This window comes from Tamandua tetradactyla, chromosome 16 (genome assembly GCF_023851605.1).
Source record: "Tamandua tetradactyla isolate mTamTet1 chromosome 16, mTamTet1.pri, whole genome shotgun sequence".
Classification (NCBI taxonomy): Eukaryota; Metazoa; Chordata; class Mammalia; order Pilosa; family Myrmecophagidae; genus Tamandua; species Tamandua tetradactyla.
The window spans coordinates 60418998-60440684 of record NC_135342.1 but is presented as its reverse complement, the minus strand read 5'-3'; the positions used below and the strand labels follow the sequence as shown (position 1 = coordinate 60440684).

At 35.0% G+C, this 21687-nt stretch overlaps 1 protein-coding gene across 13 annotated transcripts in view; it reads left to right on the top strand.

Moving 5' to 3' along the window:
• Positions 1 to 21687, top strand: part of TERB1 (telomere repeat binding bouquet formation protein 1) — a 113139-nt gene that overhangs the window by 57372 nt on the left and 34080 nt on the right. For 11 of the 13 annotated variants that reach the window (XR_013163611.1, XR_013163609.1, XR_013163610.1 and 8 more), the window contains 4 exons: positions 4896 to 5048; positions 12500 to 12631; positions 13586 to 13711; positions 14741 to 14901. Coding sequence is in view for 10 of the 13 variants with exons in the window: in XM_077132653.1 (XP_076988768.1) it covers positions 4896 to 5048; positions 12500 to 12631; positions 13586 to 13711; positions 14741 to 14901 (572 nt within the window). In the remaining 3 variants the exon portion in view is untranslated. The remainder of the gene's footprint in view (positions 1 to 4895; positions 5049 to 12499; positions 12632 to 13585; positions 13712 to 14740; positions 14902 to 21687) is intronic. The other 2 variants (XM_077132658.1, XM_077132655.1) reach the window with 2 other exon arrangements.

The following is a 21687-nucleotide window of genomic DNA, read 5'->3' as shown; positions in this document are numbered from 1 at the left end:
GCAATGTCTATATGCTGAAAACTATAAAACATTGCTGACATAAAGAAGAACTAAATTAATGAGGAAATGCAGCATACTAATGTATATAAGACTCAATATTGTTAGATTGTCACTTCTTCTCAAGTTCATCTCTAGATTCATGGTATTCCAAATCAAAATCCCAGCAGAATATTTTGTAGAAATTGACAAGCTGATTCTAAAATATAAATGGAAATGAAAAATTAGGATAACAAAAGCTTTTTTGAAAAAGAAGTACAAAATTGCAGGATTTACATTATCTGATTGCAATACTTACCACACAGTGATCAAGAATGTGTGGCTTTGGTGTAAGTATAGACATGTGGATCAATGGAACAAAAATAGAACCAGAAATAGAACCATCATATGGCCAGTATATTTTATACCGAGGTGCTAACATAATTCCAACAAGAAAAGAGAGTCTCTTCAATAAATGGTGCTGCAAAAAATGGAAATCCAGGTGCAAAAATGATTATCTTACACAGTAAAGAAAATTAGCTTGAAATGCTCTGTAGACTCAATATAAGAGCTAAAACTATAAAACTTCTAGACAAAAAGTTAAGGAAAAAAATCTTTACAAACTTGAGATAGACACAAATTTCTTTGAACCCAAAATCATGAACTACTAAAGAAAAAATATGGTAAATTGGATTTCATTGAAATGAAAATATTTTGCTCTTTGAAAGATACTACTAAGAGTATGAAAAGGCAAGCCAAAGACTGAAGAAAATAATTGTGAAACATACATCTGATAAAGAACTTATACTTGGGATATTACAAACAAGCAATAAAATCAACAGACAATCTGATGAAAAATCGGCAAAAGAGTTGATCAGATACTCACGGAAGGAGATACGAATATTAAAGAAACATGTGAAAAGATGTTCAACGTTATTAGTCATCTGGAAAATCCATACTAAAACCCCAACTAGACAGCACAAGATATCCACTAGCATAGCCCAAAGTAAAAAGACTGACAATACTAAATATAAATGAGGATGTGAAAAAAATAAAATAAAAAGGAGGGCAGTGCAATGGTGGCTCAGTGGCAAGAATTCTTGCCTGCTGACCTGGAGACCTGGGTTCAATTCCCAGAGCCTGCCCATGCAAAAAATAGAATAAAATAAAATAATAAATAAATGAGGTTGTATATATAGAACCTTCATATATTGCTGGTGTATATTTACATTCAGCCTTTTAAAACAAATAGTCATGTTTCACACTCCAGAATTCCCAAAATTGGGATCTATTTCCTTCCTTGATGCCTTCACATTTCCTCTTTCTCTAAAAGCCAGCTTGAATGAATGATGGTTGTAGGCCTCTTACCCTTAGCAAATTGGTTTCAGATATTGATTAGAAGAAGTCTGAAATAGTATACAGTCAATTAGTATGAACTAGGATGTTCTGCATCTAAACCTTAATTGTTGTACTTAAGATATATTTAAAAATCTTTGTGGTAAAACCATATTACTCTTAGAAGGAAACATAAGGGAATATCTTAAGGACCTTGTATTAGTCAATGAATTCTTAGACTTTACACCAAAATAGGAGCAACAAAAGAAAAAATCAATAAATTGAACTTCATTAAAATTTGAACTTTGTGCATCTATGACATTGTTAAGAAAGAGGAAAGTCAACCAACAGAATGAGAGAAAAATATTTGGAAACCAAACATCTGACAAGGGTTTAATATCCTGAATAGATAAAGAACACCTACAACTCAACAGCAAAAAAAGATAGATGACCCAATTTAAAATGGGCAAAGGACTTGAATAGCCATTTCTCTAAAGAAGATATATGAGTGTCCAGTAAGCACATGAAAAGGCACTCAATATCATTAGCCATTAGGGAAATTGAAACCACAATGAAATACCATCCCATACCCACTAGAATGGCTCTTGTTTTTTTAATAAATGGTGAATAACAAGTGTTGGTGAGAATGCTGAAAATAGGAACCTTTGTACATTGTTGGTAGGAATGGAAAACGATGCAGATATTATGGAAAACAATTTGGCTGTTCCTCAAATAGTTAAACATAGAACTGCCATACAACCCAGGAATCCTACATCTAGGAATATACCCAAAAGAATTGAAAGCAAAGACTCAGACAGATATTTGTATTCCATTGCTCAACATTATTCACAATAGCCCAAAGTGGAAGCAAGCCAAATGTCCATCAGCAGATAGATGGATATATAAAATGTGGTATATACATACAGTAGAATATTACTCAGACTTAAAAAGGAATGAAGTTCTGATACATGCATGCCTATACATGGATAAACCTTCAAGACGTCATGTTGCATGAAATAAGTTAGACATAAAAGGCCAGACACTGTATGATTCTACTTACCTGAAATAGCTAGAATATACAAACTCATAGAGACAGAAAGTAGAATACAGGTTACCAGGGTGGCGGGTGGGATGGGGATGAGGGGTTAATGCATAATAAGTGTAGGGTTTCTGTTTGGGATGATGGGAAAGTTCTGGTAATGAATGATGGTGAGAGTAGTGTGTAACATTGAGAATTGATTAATTTCACTGAATGGTATGCTTGGGAGTGGGTGAGATAGGAAAATCTATGTTGTATATATTTCCAGAATTAAAAGTAAAAGAGCAACTAAAGAGACAATGACAATTAAATACAAGGCATGATCCTGGACTGAATCTAATAATGGAGGAGAAAAAACTCAAAAGGATAGTATTGAGACAGAAGAAAAATTGGAATATAGACTATAAGTTTTATATTAATGTTAAATTTCTTGACCTTGATAGCCATACTTAAGGTGGTTACTTAAGTAAGTATTCTTTTTCTCAGGAAATGTACACAAAAGTATTGTATTGAAGGAGCATGATGTATACAACCTACTCAGATGTTTGGGAAATAGGCATGTAGATGGATAGAAATAATGATATAGCAAATGTGGCAAGATGAAAAATGTTAAAATTAATAGATCTGGGTATCTGTGAGGGGTATGTTGAGTTCTCTGTATGGGTTTTGTTTTATTTTTGCAACTGTCCTAGAAGTTTGAAATTATTTCAAAATAAAAAGTTTAAGTGAAAAAAATAGATAATGTTGGAGGGAAAAAAACTTTGCAGTAACACAGTACCTTTATCATCTAAGCTTTTAAAATATTTCCATTTTGAAGAATTTTTTTTTTTTGATTCAGGACACTTTTTTTATTGCTACATATTATATATTCATATACTGTGTAATAATCCAAAGTGTACAATCAGTGGTTCACAATATCATCAATTTTGAAGAATTTTTTAATGAAAATACTGTCTAGTAAAAAATCTATTTTGGAGTCTACATAATATTGAAAGTATTAACCTGTCTTTAAATAATATTTCCTTTCCCAGGTGTAGAAAATTCTGAAAGTATTTTTCTTAGAGTAATATATCTGTTTTGTTGAACAGTACAAAAATGCAATTTATCTTTAGGTCATTGTTCTAGTTTGCTAGCCTTTGGAATGCATACACCAGAAATGGAATGGCTTTTTTAAAAAAGGGAATTTATTAAGTTGCAAATTTACAGTTCTAAGGCCATGAAAATTTCCCAATTAAAGCAAGTCTATAATAATGTCCAGATTAAGGCACCAACAAGAGGTTACCTTCACTCAAAAAAGGTCAATTAAGTTCAGTGTCACTCTCAACTGGAAAGGCACATGGCGAACATGGCAATGTCTGCGAGCTTTCTCTCCAGGCCTCTTGCTCCATGAAGCTCCCCTGGGGGAGTATTCCTTTTTCATCTCCAAAGGTCTGTGGCTACGTGGGCTCTCTGCTTCGTGGCTCTCTCATCGTTCTCAAAAGGGTCTTTCTCCAAAATGCTTCCTCTTTTAAAGAATTCCAGTGAACGAATCAAGACCCGCATGGAATGGGTGGAGTCACAGCTCCATCTAATCAAGTTTAATACCGACAACTGGGTGGGCCACATCTCTGTGGCAATAACCTAATCAGGTTTCCAACCTATAATATTGAATAGGGATTAAAAGAAATGGCTACCTTTACAAAATGGATCAGAATTAAAACATGGCTTTTCTAGGGTACATCATCCTTTCAAACCGCACAGTCATCTTGGGTCTAATTTATGGAATTAGGGTAGACTATGAAGAAGGTTTGTGGCAGAATTATAATCACTTGCTCTTATATCTACTTATTATATGCCTGTTATAGGATAAGGGCTGTGGAAATTGTTTAATCTATAGACCTATGGTATACTCTCCCATCAGAATAATTTTCAAGAGGGAAACAGACTCCAGACTTAAAAAAAATATGTCTGTCATAGAATCTGCTTGCAATAGTTGTTATGAGTATCAATGGTATATTATAGTTTTAAGTTTCAAAAAGGAAAAGAATTAGACTGAAATAGATGGATGAAATTCGTGTTCTTTTTAGAACAGTTAAATTACTTTACCCTTTGCAGATTCAAGCAATCAGAGGATGAGTTATGTTGGAATTCAGAAAATAGGCAGTGTGCAAATTACAACGCCAAGCTAAATCAATGAATTTACTTGTAATGCTATTGTAGGACTTGAGTTTAATAATGCCATTCTTGTAAAATAAAACAATTCTTACTAAATGAAACAACAGAAAGATTTCTAACACAAGAAAGAGATGATCCTGAACTATTCATGAGCTAGTTGTACCTGGTCAAAGACAGATTCTTAAATAAGTAATTTTTTTATGATCATGTATATGCACAACTAAAGATTTGATATTTAATTCTTTATTTTTAATTCTTTAATTTTGGTATTCTTAGTGAGTATTTGAAAAAGTCAAGTTAATGTTATATTTAATGCAAATTAATTGAAAGAAACCATACACCTGTTTTGTTGATTTGAGGTTGTAATAGTTCTGCTATTTTATTTCTTAAGCACATGTTCAGGAGTACTTTATATCTGTGGGTGGACTAGATGTATTGTCTCAAGTTCTTGTGAAACTGGAATCCAATTCACACAAGACTCTTTCCAGTGCTAAGCTTGCAGTGGTGGTGACAAAGACAATGGATGCATGTATTGCTGATAATCGTAAGTGAAAATGCTTAGTAATTTTTTTACGATTGTGCTTTGTTTGAATTCAGCATGGTGAGTGTTAAAATGGTAGATTGTACACTAACATGGACTGGACTTCCAGTTTCTTACAAGTTGAGGGGAACCTTAGAAATTATCCAGTTCACATCTTTATCTGCCCGTGGAGATTATGACTTCCCTAAGTATTCCAATCTTGTTCTTCTGACTTTCATGATAGAATCAAGATAAAATTCTATCATTCATAAACATTTATTTCACTTAAAAAGCAGAAATAAATTTAAAAATTTAGATTGAGGAATCAAGGGATATTTTGAAGACAAACAGGAACGGAAAACCCAATTTATAGGTTTGTATATAAAAAATTAAGGTAGGTATGCTTCTATCAGATAAGTATGAAATCTGACTTCCCCAATGCACCATAATTAATGAATGTTAGAACCAGAGTTGAATAGTGGCTGCTTCTCTTGTACATAAACACCAAGTAATAATAGGTCTGTGAATGAAGAAATGATGGTTCTGAGAATCTTGGAAATAAGAAATTCTGTTGACATTCACAAATAACTAAAAAAAAATAGATGGTTTTTAAAAGTCCATTTTTGAGGATTTGCTATGTGCTGGGTTCTTTGTGATATACAAAAATGATAAAATATAATCCCTTGAGGAATCTGAAATCTTTTTTGTTGATGTCAGTGTTGTTAGAGTCTGGATAAACTTTGTTAGAAGCCCATTGAGGAGAAGTATGGCCTAAAATGGTGGACTTCTTAAATTTTGTCACATCTCAGTGTAGCTTCATATATGTGTCATTGCATCATTAATACCATGGCCACTTTATAGTGTATTTCAGTGTTGGGTGGAAATTGGTTATGAAGGCAGGTCTTTATTCTCCAATTAGATAAGAATAGGTCTGTAAGGTAACTAGAAGCATTTTTTTAAAATTATAGAAGTTGTGGTTTACAGAACAATGATGCATAAAATACAGGGTTCCTATATACAACCCTATTATTAACACGTTGTATTTGTGTGAACTGTAAGCATTTTCAACTTTTGGGAAGGTAATATTACTTTATAATTAACATTATGCAAAACAATAAAGCAGACTTCCGGAGAAGATGGCGGCTTAGTAAGATGCGCAGGTCTTAGTTCCTCCTCCAGAACAGCTACTAAAGAAATAGAAACGGTACAGAACAGCTCCCGGAGCCACGACAGAGACCAAAAAGACAGCGTACCCCACTCTGGAAAGGCTGAACCGGCAGGGAGAATCCGCTGCGGTGAGATCACCAAGGGGTGTGCGCTTCCCCAGGCTGGGGCAGCTAGCGGCCGGAGTCCCTCCCTCCCTCCTTCCCGGGCCGGCTGGGAGAACTGGACAGGCGGTCTCCTCAAGCCGCGGCGGCTGGCGCCCCCCCCCACGCGCAGCCCCCCGGACCGGCTGGGAGAATTGGATTGGAGGTCCCCCAAGCCGCGGAGACCGGAGACCGGGGTCCCTTCCACACACGTGGCTTCCCGGTCTGGCTGGGAACGTTGGATAGGCACTTCCCCAAGCCGCGGCGGCCGGCACCCCCCCGCCACGCTTGGCGTCCCGGGCCGGCTGGGAGATTTGGACCGGCATTCCCCCCAGCCTCTTCGGCTGGCGACCCTCCCCACGCGAAGATTCCCGGGCCGGCTGGGAGATTCGGATCGGCACGCCCCCAAGCAGCTTCGGCTGGCAACCCTCCCCCACAGCGAGAGTTTTCCAAAGTTAAAGGAGCCACAGCATCTTTTATTGGTGGGACCCACAGACAGACGAGCACCACCGACTGGGCAGGATAAGAAAAACAGAGCCCAGATATTTCACAGAAAAATATTTCAACCTGCTGGGTCCCACACCCAGGGAAATCTGATTAAATGCCCAGACGCCAGCAGAAGATAACGGATCACGCACGGATAATTGAAGATATGGCCCAGTCAAAGGAATGAACCAATAGTTCAAATGAGATACAGGAGCTGAGACAACTAATTCTGAATATACGAACAGAAATGGAAAACCTCTTCAAAAACCAAATCAATAAATTGAGGGAGGCGTGAAGAAGGCATGGGATCAAGAAAAAGAAGAAATGGAAAGTCTGAATAAACAAATCACAGAATTTATGGGAGTGAAGGACAAAGTAGAAAAGTTGGAAAAAACAAAGGATACCTACAATGGTAAACTTAAAGAGACAAAAGCTAGAATTAGTTAACTGGAGGATGGAACATCTGAATTCCAAAAAGAAACAGAAACTATAGGGAAAAGAATGGAAAAATTTGAGCAGGGGATCAGGGAACTGAATGACAATAAGAAGCACACAAATATACGTGTTGTGGGTGTCCCAGAAGGAGAAGAGAAGGGAAAAGGAGGAGAAAAACTAATGGAAGAAATTATCACTGAAAATTGCCCAACTCTTATGAAAGACCTAAAATTACAGATCCAAGAAGTGCAGCGAACCCCAAAGAGATTAGACCCAAATAGGCGTTCTCCAAGACACTTACTAGTTAGAATGTCAGAGGTCAAAGAGAAAGAGAGGATCTTGAAAGCAGCAAGAGAAAAACAATCCATCACATGCAAGGGAAACCCAATAAGACTATGTGTAGATTTCTCAGCAGAAACCATGGAAGCTAGAAGACAGTGGGATGATATATTTAAATTACTAAAAGAGAAAAACTGCCAACCAAGACTTCTATATCCAGCAAAATTGTCCTTCAAAAATGAGGGAGAAATTAAAACATTCTCAGACAAAAAGTCACTGAGAGAATTTGTGACCAAGAGACCAGCTCTGCAAGAAATACTAAAGGGAGCACTAGAGTCAGATATGAAAAGACAGAAGAGAGAGGTATGGAGAAGAGTGTAGAAAGAAGGAAAATCAGATATGATATATATAATACAAAAGGCAAAATGGTAGAGGAAAATATTACCCAAACAGTAAGAACACTAAATGTTAATGGGCTGAATTCCCCAATCAAAAGACATAGACTGGCAGAGTGGATTAAAAAACAGGATCCTTCTATATGCTGTCTACAGGAAACACATCTTAGACCCAAAGATAAACATAGGTTGAAAGTGAAAGGTTGAGAAAAGATATTTCATGCAAATAACAACCAGAAAAGAGCAGCAGTAGCTATACTAATATCCAACAAATTAGACTTCAAATGTAAAACAGTTAAAAGACACAAAGAAGGACACTATCTACTAGTAAAAGGAACAATTAAACAAGAAGACATAACAATCATAAATATTTATGCACCAAACCAGAATGCCCCAAAATACGTGAGGAATACACTGAAAACACTGAAAAGGGAAATAGACACATATACCATAATAGTTGGAGACTTCAATTCACCACTCTCATCAATGGACAGAACATCTAGACAGAGGATCAATAAAGAAATAGAGAATTTGAATATGACAATAAATGAGCTAGACTTAACAGACATTTATAGGACATTACAAGATACACCTTTTTCTCAAGTGCTCATGGATCATTCTCAAAGATAGACCATATGCTGGGTCACAAAGCAAGTCTTAACAAATTTAAAAAGATTGGAATCATACACAACACTTTCTCGGATCATAAAGGAATGAAGTTGGAAATCAATAATAGGCAGAGTGCCAGAAAATTCACAAATACGTGGAGGCTCAACAACACACTCTTAAACAACGACTGGGTCAAGGAAGAAATTGCAAGAGAAATTAGTAAATATCTTGAGTGAATGAAAATGAAAACACAACATATCAAAACCTGTGGGACGCAGCAAAGGCAGTGCTAAGAGGGAAATTTATTGCCCTAAATGCCTATATCAGAAAAGAAGAAAAGGCAAAAATTCAGGAATTAACTGTCCACTTGGAAGAACTGGAGAAAGAACAGCAAACTAAACCCAAAGCAAGCAAAAGGAAAGAAATAACAAAGATTAGAGCAGAAATAAATGAAATTGAAAACATGAAAACAATAGAGAAAATCAATAAGACCAGAAGTTGGTTCTATGAGAAAATCAGTAAGATTGATGGGCCCTTAGCAAGATTGACAAAAAGAAGAAGAGAGAGGATGCAAATAAATAAGATCAGAAATGGAAGAGGAGACATAACCACTGACCTCACAGAAATAAAGGAGGTAATAACAGGATACTATGAACAACTTTACGCTAATAAATACAACAATTTAGATGAAATGGACGGGTTCCTGGAAAGGCATGAACAACCAACTTTGACTCAAGAAGAAATAGATGACCTCAACAAACCAATCACAAGTAAAGAAATTAAATCAGTCATTCAAAAGCTTCCCAAAAAGAAAAGTCCAGGACCAGACGGCTTCACATGTGAATTCTACCAAACATTCCAGAAAGAATTAGTACCAACTCTCCTCAAACTCTTCAAAAAAATTGAAGTGGAAGGAAAGCTACGTAATTCATTCTATGAAGCCAACATCACCCTCATACCAAAACCAGGCAAAGATATTACAAAAAAAGAAAACTACAGATCAATCTCTCTAATGAATATCGATGCAAAAATCCTCAACAAAATTCTAGCAAGTCGAATCCAGCAACACATTAAAAGAATCGTACATCATGACCAAGTAGGATTCATCCCAGGTATGCAAGGATGGTTCAACATAAGAAAATCAATTAATGTAATACACCATATCCACAAATCAAAGCAGAAAAATCACATGATCATCTCAATTGATGCAGAAAAGGCATTTGACAAGATTCAACATCCTTTCCTGTTGAAAACACTTCAAAGGATAGGAATACAAGGCAACTTCCTTAAAATGATAGAGGGAATATATGAAAAACCCACAGCTAATAACATCCTCAATGGGGAAAAATTGAAAACTTTCCCCCTAAGATCAGGAACAAGACAAGGATGTCCATTATCACCACTATTATTCAACATCGTGTTGGAGGTTCTAGCCAGAGCAATTAGACAAGAAAAGGAATTACAAGGCATCAAAATTGGAAAGGAAGAAGTAAAACTATCACTGTTTGCAGACGATATGATACTATACGTCGAAAACCCAGAAAAATCCACAACAAAACTACTAGAGCTAATAAATGAGTACAGCAAAGTAACAGGTTACAAGATCAACATTCAAAAATCGGTAGCGTTTCTATACACTAGTAATGAACAAGCTGGGGCGGAAATCAAGAAACGAATTCCATTTACAGTTGCAACTAAAAGAATAAAGTACTTAGGAATAAATTTAACTAAAGAGACAGAAGACCTATACAAAGAAAACTACAAAAAACTGTTAAAAGAAATCACATAAGACCTAAATAGATGGAAGGGCATACCGTGTTCATGGATTGGAAGACTAAATATAGTTAAGATGTCAATCCTACCTAAATTGATTTACAGATTCAATGCAATACCAGTCAAAATCCCAACAACTTATTTTTCGGAAATAGAAAAACCAATAAGCAAATTTATCTGGAAGGGCAGGGTGCCCCGAATTGCTAAAAACATCTTGAGGAAAAAAAACGAAGCTGGAGGTCTCACGCTGCCGGACTTTAAGGCATATTATGAAGCCACATTGGTCAAAACAGCATGGTATTGGCATAAAGATAGATATATCGACCAATGGAATCGAATAGAGTGCTCAGATATAGACCCTCTCATCTATGGACATTTGATCTTTGATAAGGCCATCAAGCCAACTCACCTGGGACAGAACAGTCTCTTCAATAAATGGTGCCTAGAGAACTGGATATCCATATGCAAAAGAATGAAAGAGGACCCATATCTCACACCCTATACAAAAGTTAACTCAAAATGGATCACAGATCTAAACATTAGGTCTAAGACCATAAAACAGTTAGTGGAAAATGTAGGGATATATCTTATGAAACTTACAATTGGAGGCGGTTTTATGGACCTTAAACCTAAAGCAAGAGCACTGAAGAAAGAAAGAAATAAATGAGAGCTCCTCAAAATTAAACACGTTTGTGCATCAAAGAACTTCATCAAGAAAGCAGAAAGACAGCCTACACAATGGGAGACAATATTTGGAACGACATATCAGATAAAGGTCTAGTATCCAGAATTTATAAAGAGATTGTTCAACTCAACAACAAAAAGACAGCCAACCCAATTACAAAATGGGAAAAAGACTTGAACAGACACCTCTCAGAAGAAGAAATACAAATGGCCAAAAGGCACATGAAGAGATGCTCAATGTCCCTGGCCATTAGAGATATGCAAATCAAAACCACGATGAGATATCATCTCACACCCACCAGAATGGCCATTATCAATAAAACAAAAAATGACAAGTGCTGGAGAGGATGCGGAGAAAGAGGCACACTTATCCACTGTTGGTGGGAATGTCAAATGGTGCAACCACTGTGGAAGGCAGTTTGGCGGTTCCTCAAAAAACTGAATATAGAACTGCCATACGACCCAGCAATACCATTGCTAGGTATCTACTCAAAGGACTTAAGGGCAAAGACAGAAACGGACATTTGCACACCAATCTTTATAGCAGCATTGTTTATAATTGCAAAGAGATGGAAACAGCCAAAATGTCCATCAACAGACGAGTGGCTAAACAAACTGTGGTATATAGATACGATGGAATATTATGCAGCTTTAAGACAGAATAAACTTATGAAGCATGTAATAACATGGATGGACCTAGAGAACATTATGCTGAGTGAGTTTAGCCAAAAACTAAAGGACAAATACTGTATGGTCCCACTGATGTGAATCGACATTTGAGAATAAACTTGGAATATGTCATTGGTAACAGAGACCAGCAGGAATTAGAAACACGGTAAGATAATGGGTAATTGGAGCTGAAGGGATACAGACTGTGCAACAGGACTAGATACAAAAACTCAAAAATGGACAGCACAATAATACCTAATTGTAATGTAATTAAGTTAAAACACTGAATGAAACTGCGTCTGAGCTATAGTTTTTTTTTGTTTGTTTGTGTCTTTTGTTTTTTTATTATTATTTTTTTTTCTTTATTTTTTTCTCTATATTAACATTCTATATATTTTTCTGTTGGTTTGCTAGTTCTTTTCCTAAATCGATGCAAATATACTAAGAAATGATGATCATACATCTATGTGATGATATTAAGAATTACTGATTGCATATGTAGAATGGAATGATTTCTAAAAAAAAAAACAATGAAGTAGAAACCATTCTTCAAAAATTATACTTTAGTAAAATATATTTATTATGGGAAGAGGAATTAATGAGAGTATATATATGTCACCATCTTATTGCAATGCATTTCTTTATATTCACATATATATACATAAATTAAATGTTGTGTGATATATGTGTTGTATGTGTGTATGATATCTTTTTCCCCGGACAAGCTCTGAGAAATACAGCATGCATCTCTGTGTTTGTGTATATATATATAGTTGTAAGATTTAAGTTGGTACTTCCTTTTTTTTTTTTTTTTTTTTTTACTATTTTATATTGACAGCTACTTTTGGGATAGTACTATACAAGTACCACATTGTTTCAAAACTTCTGGCATTATTGGTTCATGAAAGCCTGGATTCAGAGGAAAAATTCAGTATCATGCTTACTATTGGTCATTGCACTGAGGCTTGTGGTAAGTATTGAATTTATTTAATGTGCTTATTGAAATAATAAAGTAGGAATACACTTTTGCTTTTCTCTTCCTAGTCATATGAATACTTTAAAGTATTGCCTTTCTCCAGTCATTTACCGTCCAAACCAGTCATTTTAAGTGCTTATCCTCTATCATTTGCATTCAGTCAGTCACTGAGACATGTAGTCCTACTTCTCTTTACCCCTCTTTATTCCTTTTTGCCCAATTCCAGTGCTACTTCCTCAGTTAAGACCCCAACCCCCTCAGCATCTTTCATCAATATTATCAGAATAGCTTCCTCCTTGTCATCCCTTCTTTCTGTCTCTATTTTTCAATCCACTCTTCACTACTGCACAGATCCTATGTTTACTGATAACCTTTAAAGATGTTTATTTGTTTACCTGTCACTCTTTTCTCTTTCTCCTTCCTCTTCCATTTACCTCCCATTCTGTCCTCTGTGCCATCTCTCCTTCAGCTTACTTTCTCACTACTCCCACTTTCCCTCTGTACACTCTCTTCCATTCCTTGTGTCTTTTCAATCTTCTCTTTCCTCTTGCTCCACCTGCTTACGTTTCACTCTTCTCCTTTTCTCTCTGCTTCTTCCACTTCCTCTTTCTTCCTTTGTTCCACTCCTTGCATTGGCGAATTTTCTCTTTCTTTTTCTTAACCTCTGTGTAATTTAGGATTGACTATACCTTTTTTGAAACCAAATAAGGGCAGTTTGTTTACCCTGATAAGGTATAGCACTATTCTGTGACTGCATTTTAGAGGTCACTTTTAAGATGGGTGTCTTGTGTAAGTGGGTTAATTCCTAGATTGAAAATACTTTTGAAACTCTTTATGTTTTTCTCTATTTTTAATTTGATCTGTATTCATAATTATCACAAGGAAGAATCACAAAGATAGTTTATGATAAAGTAATTGTCTTATTTAATTTTTTGATATATTTTCTAGAGGAAAATCAGTATGACCTTTTTAAAAATAATGGGCTTCCACTTATGATACAAGCCTTAACTGAATCTGAGAATGAGGAGCTAAATAGAGCAGCTACTTTTGTGCTTCACAACTGCAAAAAAATTAGTAAGTTTTCTGCTACTTTAAGAAAATACAAACCAAATTTTATAAATGGGAATTTATTTCTATTATAATGAACCAAAGACCTTTGTCTTCTTGGCTCTTCTTAGATTTGAAAAGCAGAGCTTATAATTTGTATATGATAACTAGGTTATTTTCTTCATATATAAACCCATGTGGAACAAAGCAGCATTATAAATAATTTACTCATTTTATGTTATGTAGACAAAGTTAGTTTGTAGGACTTAAGTTTGGGGGACAAGGGAAATTTATTATGATTTTATATATATGTTTATTTATGTATTTAAAAATGTTTGAGTGCCTAATGTATTAACTAGAGCACGAAGGGTTTGGCTACATTAAGAATTTTGGTCTTTGTAGAAGATAAATTACTCTGACTCAACATCTGAAAAGCAAACTTAAAAGATTATAGAATGGAAACCACTTTAGGAAAACAAGAAACAAAACCAACAAAGTACTGTTAAACAAGTTTCCATACACTTGAGTAAGTTTTCGTGCCTGGCATACTGTATTTTTTTTTTTTAGAGTGTTTTATTTATTTATTAAATTTTCTTACATGGGCAGGCACCAGGAATTAAACCCAGGTCTCTGGCATGGCAGGCGAGGACTCTCCCACTGCGCCACTGCAGCCCGCCCGGCATACTGTATTTTCATGCTTTCCTTCTTCCTTTAATTCTGAAGGGTAAAGTATAATTTATGGGGTGGTGCAATGGTGGCTCAGTGGCAGAATTCTCACCTGCCATGCCAGAGACCTGGGTTCAATTCCCAGAGACTGCCTGTGCCAAAAAAAAAAAAAAAAAAAAAAAAAAAAAGACTAATTTATGATTCTTTTGGTCCTGGACCTCTGTCAAGCATACTTTCCACTTATTTTCAATACCAGTTAGCATGTTAAAATTGTCTGGATGGGCAAAATTTAGAGGAGGGGGTGATTGTTTTATTGTTTACATTTATTTAAAACATTGAAATATTTCTAGTAATGGATAAACTCACCATTTTTTTTCCCATATCACAAAGCTGGGAAGTTATCTCTAAGTCAAGAAGAATATTCTTTTGATGAAAATGAAGCAGAACAATTAAAGGATATGACTGTGAAAGAGAAAAATCTTGAAGAGTACTGGAAGAAAGCAAAGGAAATTCTACACAGAATAGAACAGCTTGAAAAAGAAGGAGATGAGGTTAGCTTCTTTGTTTCAAAGAATATAGAACTTTTAAAGATATTTTAACAGTAGAGGTTGAAAGGTAAAGATTTTTTTCTTGTGAAGTTATTATTTTAAATTTAGAATTTCACTAGTAATACTTGAGGAATCATCCTTGAACATAGAACAGAAAAATATATTGTTAATTATTTATTTTTTATTGCTATATATTGTATATTCAAATACCATGTAATCATCCAAAGTATACAATCAATGGTTCACAATATCATCATAGAGCTCTGCATTTATCATCACAATTGACTCAGAAAAATATTTTTAAAAGGCAAAAATGATGAGTGAAAAGATAAGGAATATGGTAGGTGAGTCAAGAGATCTGACATCTGAATAATAGGAATTCAATAAAGAAGATGGAGAAGTAATGGTCTATTTATCTGTCTATCTATCTATCTATCTATCTATCTGTCTATCTGTCCACATATGTATTTCCATAGTTTTTCTATTTATGTATGCTTTGTGTTTTTGTTTTAAGAATACATGTACATAAAAAATACTGTTTCCAAGTTAATATAGTGTGATAATTTCATTCTTTAAATTACTAAGTAGTATATCTATATTGTAGATCTATTGTAGTTGATTTCACCAGTCTTTTATTGATAGGCATTTAGATTATAGTTAATTTCTCACCAGTGTAAGCAATTCTAGAGTAAAACATCCTGCTACACACACACACAAACACATGCAAATATAATTTTTGGTAACAGTTATATTGAGATATAATTCACATACCATACAATTCACCCATTTAAAGTATACAATTCATTGATTTTTAGTGTATTCACAGAGTTGTGCAACCATTACCACAGTCAATTTTAGAGCATTTTCATCACTTCTGTAAGAAACCCCATACAATTTAACAGTCACCCTCTGCATTATCTCCATTCCTCTTAGCCTTAGGCAACTACTAATCTATTTTCTGTTTCTATAGCTCTGACTATTCTAGACTTTTCATATTCTAGATTTTTTGTATAAATGGGTCATACAATATGTGGTCTTTTGTGACGACTTCTTTTATCAAGCATCCTGTTTTCAAGGTTCATCCATGTTGTATATATCAGTACTTATTCTACTTTATGACTGAATAACATTCCATTGTATAGATATACTACATTCTATTTATCCATCATTGGTTGATCGACATTTGGGATGTTTCTATTATGAAAAATGCTACTATGGACATTCATGTACATATTTTTCATATTTGTGTATTTTTATTGGACAAGTTTATAGGAAAGAACTTTTAGGTCTAAGTGCATGTTTTAGGTCTATGCATGTTTCGTATTTTGATAGCTGTTGCAATATAGACAGTCATCATAGTACAGGGTAATAAAAAATAGGAAAAATAATTAAAGTCAGAATTTCTGCCTGAGTTTGAATTCTTACTCTGTCATTTTCTGCCTGTGGAACTTTAGGCAAGTTATTTAATCTTTCCATGCTTCAGTTTCATCATTGATAGATGGGGATAACAATAGTTCCTACCAAATATCTAGAGTTGTGATAAGAATGAAATGAAATAGCCTGTATGTATTAGTTTGCTAAAGCTGCCAGAATATAATATACCAGAAATATGATGACTTTTATAAAAAGAATTTATTACATTACATATCATAATTCTAAGGCCATGAATATGTCCAAATTAAGGCATCAATAAGAGGTTACCTTCACTCAAGAAAGACTGGTGCCTTCTGAAACACGTCTGTCAGCTGGGAAGGCAGGTGGCTGGTGTCTGCTGATCCTTGTTCCCAGTTCCGTTGATCCCAGCTTCTGATACCAGTGGTTTCCTCTTTAAGTGTCCGTGGGCCTTCACTTAGCTCCTTTGGGACACATACCTAGGTTCTGAATTGCTTGGCAACTCATGGGAAGGCACATGGCAACATCTCCTGGGCTCTGCCTGTGTCTAGGCATTTGTTCTCTCTGTCAGCACTCCAAGTATTTCCAAACATCTGTGTCTCTGTCAGCTTCAAAGCAACTGTTCTCCAAGTGTCTGCATCTGTGATTTCTCCAAAATGGTTCTCCTTTTAAAGGACTCCAGTAAGCTAATCAAGACCCAGCTTGAATGGGTGGAGACACATTTCCATCTAATAAAAAGGCCACACCCATAATTGGGAGCATCACGTCTCCATGAAGATAATCTAATCAAAATGGTTTCCACCCTACAATGCTGAATCAGGATTAAAGGATGATTTTTCTGGGGTACACAACACTTTCAAACTAGCACACTAATCTTCATTTTATTTTCCATTTGTTTTTGTGAAATAGAGTATTTTAATATCTTTGTCAGCTATTTGTATTTCTTGTGTGGATTGCCTACTCATATCCTTTGCCCATTTTAAAACTAAGCTTGTCATTTTATTTAGTGATTTTTAAAGAAATTTTTATAATGACATTTCTAACATTTTTTGATTGTGTATTATGTGTTAGGTATGGTTCTAAGTAAGTCTTATATATTATATTGTTTAATCTTTACTATTAATCCTATGAGCTAATGGTTAAGAACTTCAGCAACTTACAGAAGTTCACACAGGAAGTAGAAGAGATAGGATTTGAACTGAGTCAGCTAAATTTTGTGCAGTTATTGTTACTTATCCTCATCATGCATGTAATTCATAGCTAAATTTTGGTTCTGGATCCTTCTGCTCCAACTATTTCTTTGCTGGTAGGATATAGAACATACTGTAGCTTTGTAGTGTTTTTAAACAACTATTTGGTAATAGTTTACTTTTATTCTTTTTTTAACAAAAATTTGCATGGTAACATATATAGATGTAAAATTTGCTATTTTAACATTTTTGTAAATTACATTGTGTACCATCATCATCTATTCTTAAAACTTTTCATCATCCCAAACAGAAACTAAGTATCTATTAAGAAATAACCCCTCATTCTTCCCTTATCACAGCCCCTAGTAATCTCTGACCTATTTTTTGTCTCTATGAAATTGCTTATTCTAGATATTTCATTTAAGTGGACTCTTATAATATTTATCTTTTTGTGTCTGGCTTATTTCACTCAGCATAATATTTTCAAGGTTCATCCATGTGTAGCATGCATCAGAACTTTATTCTTTTTTATGGCTAAATAAAATGGCATTGTATATGTATATAACACATTTTGTTTGTCATTTCATCTGTTGATGGACATTTGGGTTGTTTCAACTTTTTGTCTTTGGGGAATAATGCTGCTGTGGACTTTGGTGTACAAGTATCTGTTTGAGTCGCTGTTTTCAGTTATTTTGGTATATACCTAGGATTGGAATTACAGGGTCATATGGTAGTTCTATGTATAACTTTTTGGAGACCTGCCAGACTGGTTTCCATAGTAGATGCACCATTTTACATTCCATCAAACAATGAATGAGAACCCCAGTTTCTCCCCATCCTGGCCAATCAATACTTGTTATTTTCTGTATTTAATAATAGTGGTTGTGAGGTAGTATCTCATTGTGGTTGTCATTTGCCTTTCCCAAGTGACTAATGATGCTGAACACATCTTCATGTGCTTATTGACCATTTGTATATCTTTGGAGAAATGTCTATTCAAGTCCTTTGCCCATTTAAAATTTTTATTTTTTTGTTAGAGATATTATAGTTTTACAGGAAAATCATGCAGAAAATACAGAATTTCCATATAACATAGCACACACACAGGTAAGTTTTCATTAATATTTTGCATTAGTGTGGTAATTTTGTTACAATTGAAACAATATAATTAAAGTTATATTATTAACTATAGTCCATATTTACATAAAGGTTAACTGTGTTGTACAGTGCTTTGCTTCTGGTATATATCACCAGATTATACATATAATAATCTAAAATTTATATATAACCTAAAATTTTACATTTTGACCACTTTCATTATATAATTCAGTGGTGTTAATTACATTCACAGTGTTAAGCTACCATTACCACCCTCCATTACCAAAACTTTTCCATCACCCCAAACAGAAACTCTGTATCAATTGAGCATTAACTCCCAATTCTGTACTCCCACCCTGGCTCCTGTGACCTGTATTCTAGTTTCTGACTATAAATTTGCATGTTTGAATTACTTCATATGAAGTGAGATCATCCAACGTTTGTACTATTGTGGCTGGCTAATTTTACTTAACATGACATCATCCACGTTCCTCCATGTTGTTGCATGTATTGGAACTTTATTCCCTTTTAAAAAAACATTTTTTATTGTGAAATATAACATAAACAAAGGAAAGAAAGAAAAAGTGATCATTTTCAAGGTATACTTCAACAGGTAGTTACAAATTTCAGACTTTGTTATAGGTTATCATTCCACTATTTTTAAATTTTTCTCTCTAGCTGCTCCAAAACACTAGAGGCCAAAAGAAATAGTATAGTGATTCAGTAGTCATACGTCTTTGTTAAATCCTCCTATCTCTGTAATAACTCCTCCTCCTCCTTTGATCCTTCTCTCAATCTGTAGGGGTCTTTGGGCAATGCCCATTCTGACTTTATCATATTGAGAAAGGGGTGTTGACACTAAAGGATCGAGGGATGTAATTAGTTGATAATCTTGGAGAGGCTGGTCCCTCTGTGTTTCAGAATTGATCTGGCCTAGGGACCCTCAGGAAATAATAGATTCCAGGAAAACAAACTTAATACATGAAACTTGTATAGAGTCTCAATTCAAGCCAGAGGTTTTCTTAAGAGTCAACAAGAGGGATGTTGGCTGGGATTTAGCAAACCGCAGCCATTAGCACTATCTAACTGAAGCTTGCATAAGAGCAGTCTCCAGAATAGCTATTTTTAAAAAAATTTATTAATTAATTAAAAAAAATTTAACAAACAAAATAAAACATTAACATATATATCAGTAATTCACAATATCATCACTTAGTTGCATATTCATTATTTCTTAGAACATTTGCATTAATTCAGAAAAAGAAATAAAAAGACAATAGAAAAAGAAATAAAATGAAAACAGAAAAAAAAATTATTAAAAAATACCTACCATACCCCTTACCCCTCGCTTTCATTGATCACTAGCATTTCAAACTAAATTTATTTTAACATATGTTCCCCCTATTATTTATTTTTATTTCATATGTTCTACTCGTTTGTTGACAAGGTAGATAAAAGCAGCATCAGACACAAGGTTTTCACAATCACACAGCCACATTGTGAAAGCTATATCATTATTCAATCATCCTCAAGAAACATGGCTACTTGAACACAGCTCTACATTTTCAGGCAGTTCCCTCCAGCCTCTTGATTATATCTTGAATAACAAGGTGATAGCTACTTAATGTATAAGAATAACCTCCAGGATAACCTCTCAACTCTGTTTGGAATCTCTCAGCCATTGACACTTGTCTCATTTCACTCTTCCCCCTTTTGGTCGAGAAGGTTTTCTCAATCCCTTGATGCTGAATCTCAGCTCATTCTGGGATTTCTGTCCCATGTTGCCAGGAAGATCCACCCCTGGGAATCATGTCCCACATAGACAGGGGGAGGGTGGTGAGATTGCTTGTTGTGTTGGCTGGAGAGAGAGACCACATCTGAGCAACGAAGAGTTTCTCTTGGGGGTGACTCTTAGGCCTAAATTTTAAGTAGACTTGTCCTATCCTTTGTGGGGTTAAATTTCATATGAATGAACCCAAAAACTGGGGGCTCAGCCTATAGGTTTGGTTGTCCACACTGCCTGTGAGAATATCAAGAATTCAACTTGGGGAAGTTGAATTTCTCCCTGTTCTCACCATTCCCTGAAGGGGGCTTTGTAAATACTTTTCCACTCACTGATCGTATCGCTCTGGGGTTCATTGGGGCATCACTCTGGACAAACCAACAAAATCTCATGTCCTACCCAAGATTCCAAGTACTTATGGTCTTCAATCATACTATCTACATAAGTTATATTAGGAAAAGCACTAGTCAAAATATAAATTTTGTAACAAATAAACATTTTTTGCTTTAGTCTCACGCAAAAATGTTAATTACCATCTATTTTCAGCACCCTGCAGTAATGACATTCCTTTGTTCTTCCTCGTACAAAAATATTTTTAAAATTTGTACATTTAGTCTCTATTATTATACACTCTAGGCATTCCTAGATTATACCATCTCAATCTTTAACATCTATATTTCTTTTTGATTTCATTTATGCCCCCAGCCCTCCTCCCTCTATCATTCTCACATGCAGCTTCATTCAGTGTTTTAACATAGTTATGTTACAATTAGGTAGTATTGTGCTGTCCATTTCTGAGTTTTTGTATCCAGTCCTGTTGCACAGTCTGTATCCCTTCAGCTCCAATTACCCAATATCTTCCCCTATTTCTATCTCCTGATGGTCTCTGTTACCAATGAAATATTCCAAGTTTATTCACTAATGTCAGTTCATATCAGTGAGACCATATAGTATTTGTCCTTTTGTTTTTGGCTAGTCTCACTCAGCATAATGTTCTCAAGGACCATCCATGTTGTTACATACTTCATAGCTTTATTCTGTCTTACAGCTTCATAATATTCTATCGTATGTATATACCACAGTTTGTTTAGCTACTTGTCTGTTGATGGACATTTTGGCTGTTTCCATCTCTTTGCAATTGTAAATAATTCTGCTATAAACATTGATGTGCTAATGTCCGTTTGTGTTCTTGTTCTCATGTCCTCTGAGTAGAGACAGCATATAGCTGGGTCTAGTTTTTTAATCTATTCTGCCAGTCTATGTCTTTTGATTGGGGAGTTTAATCCATTAACATTTAGTGTTGTTACTGCATGGGTAGTACTTTCT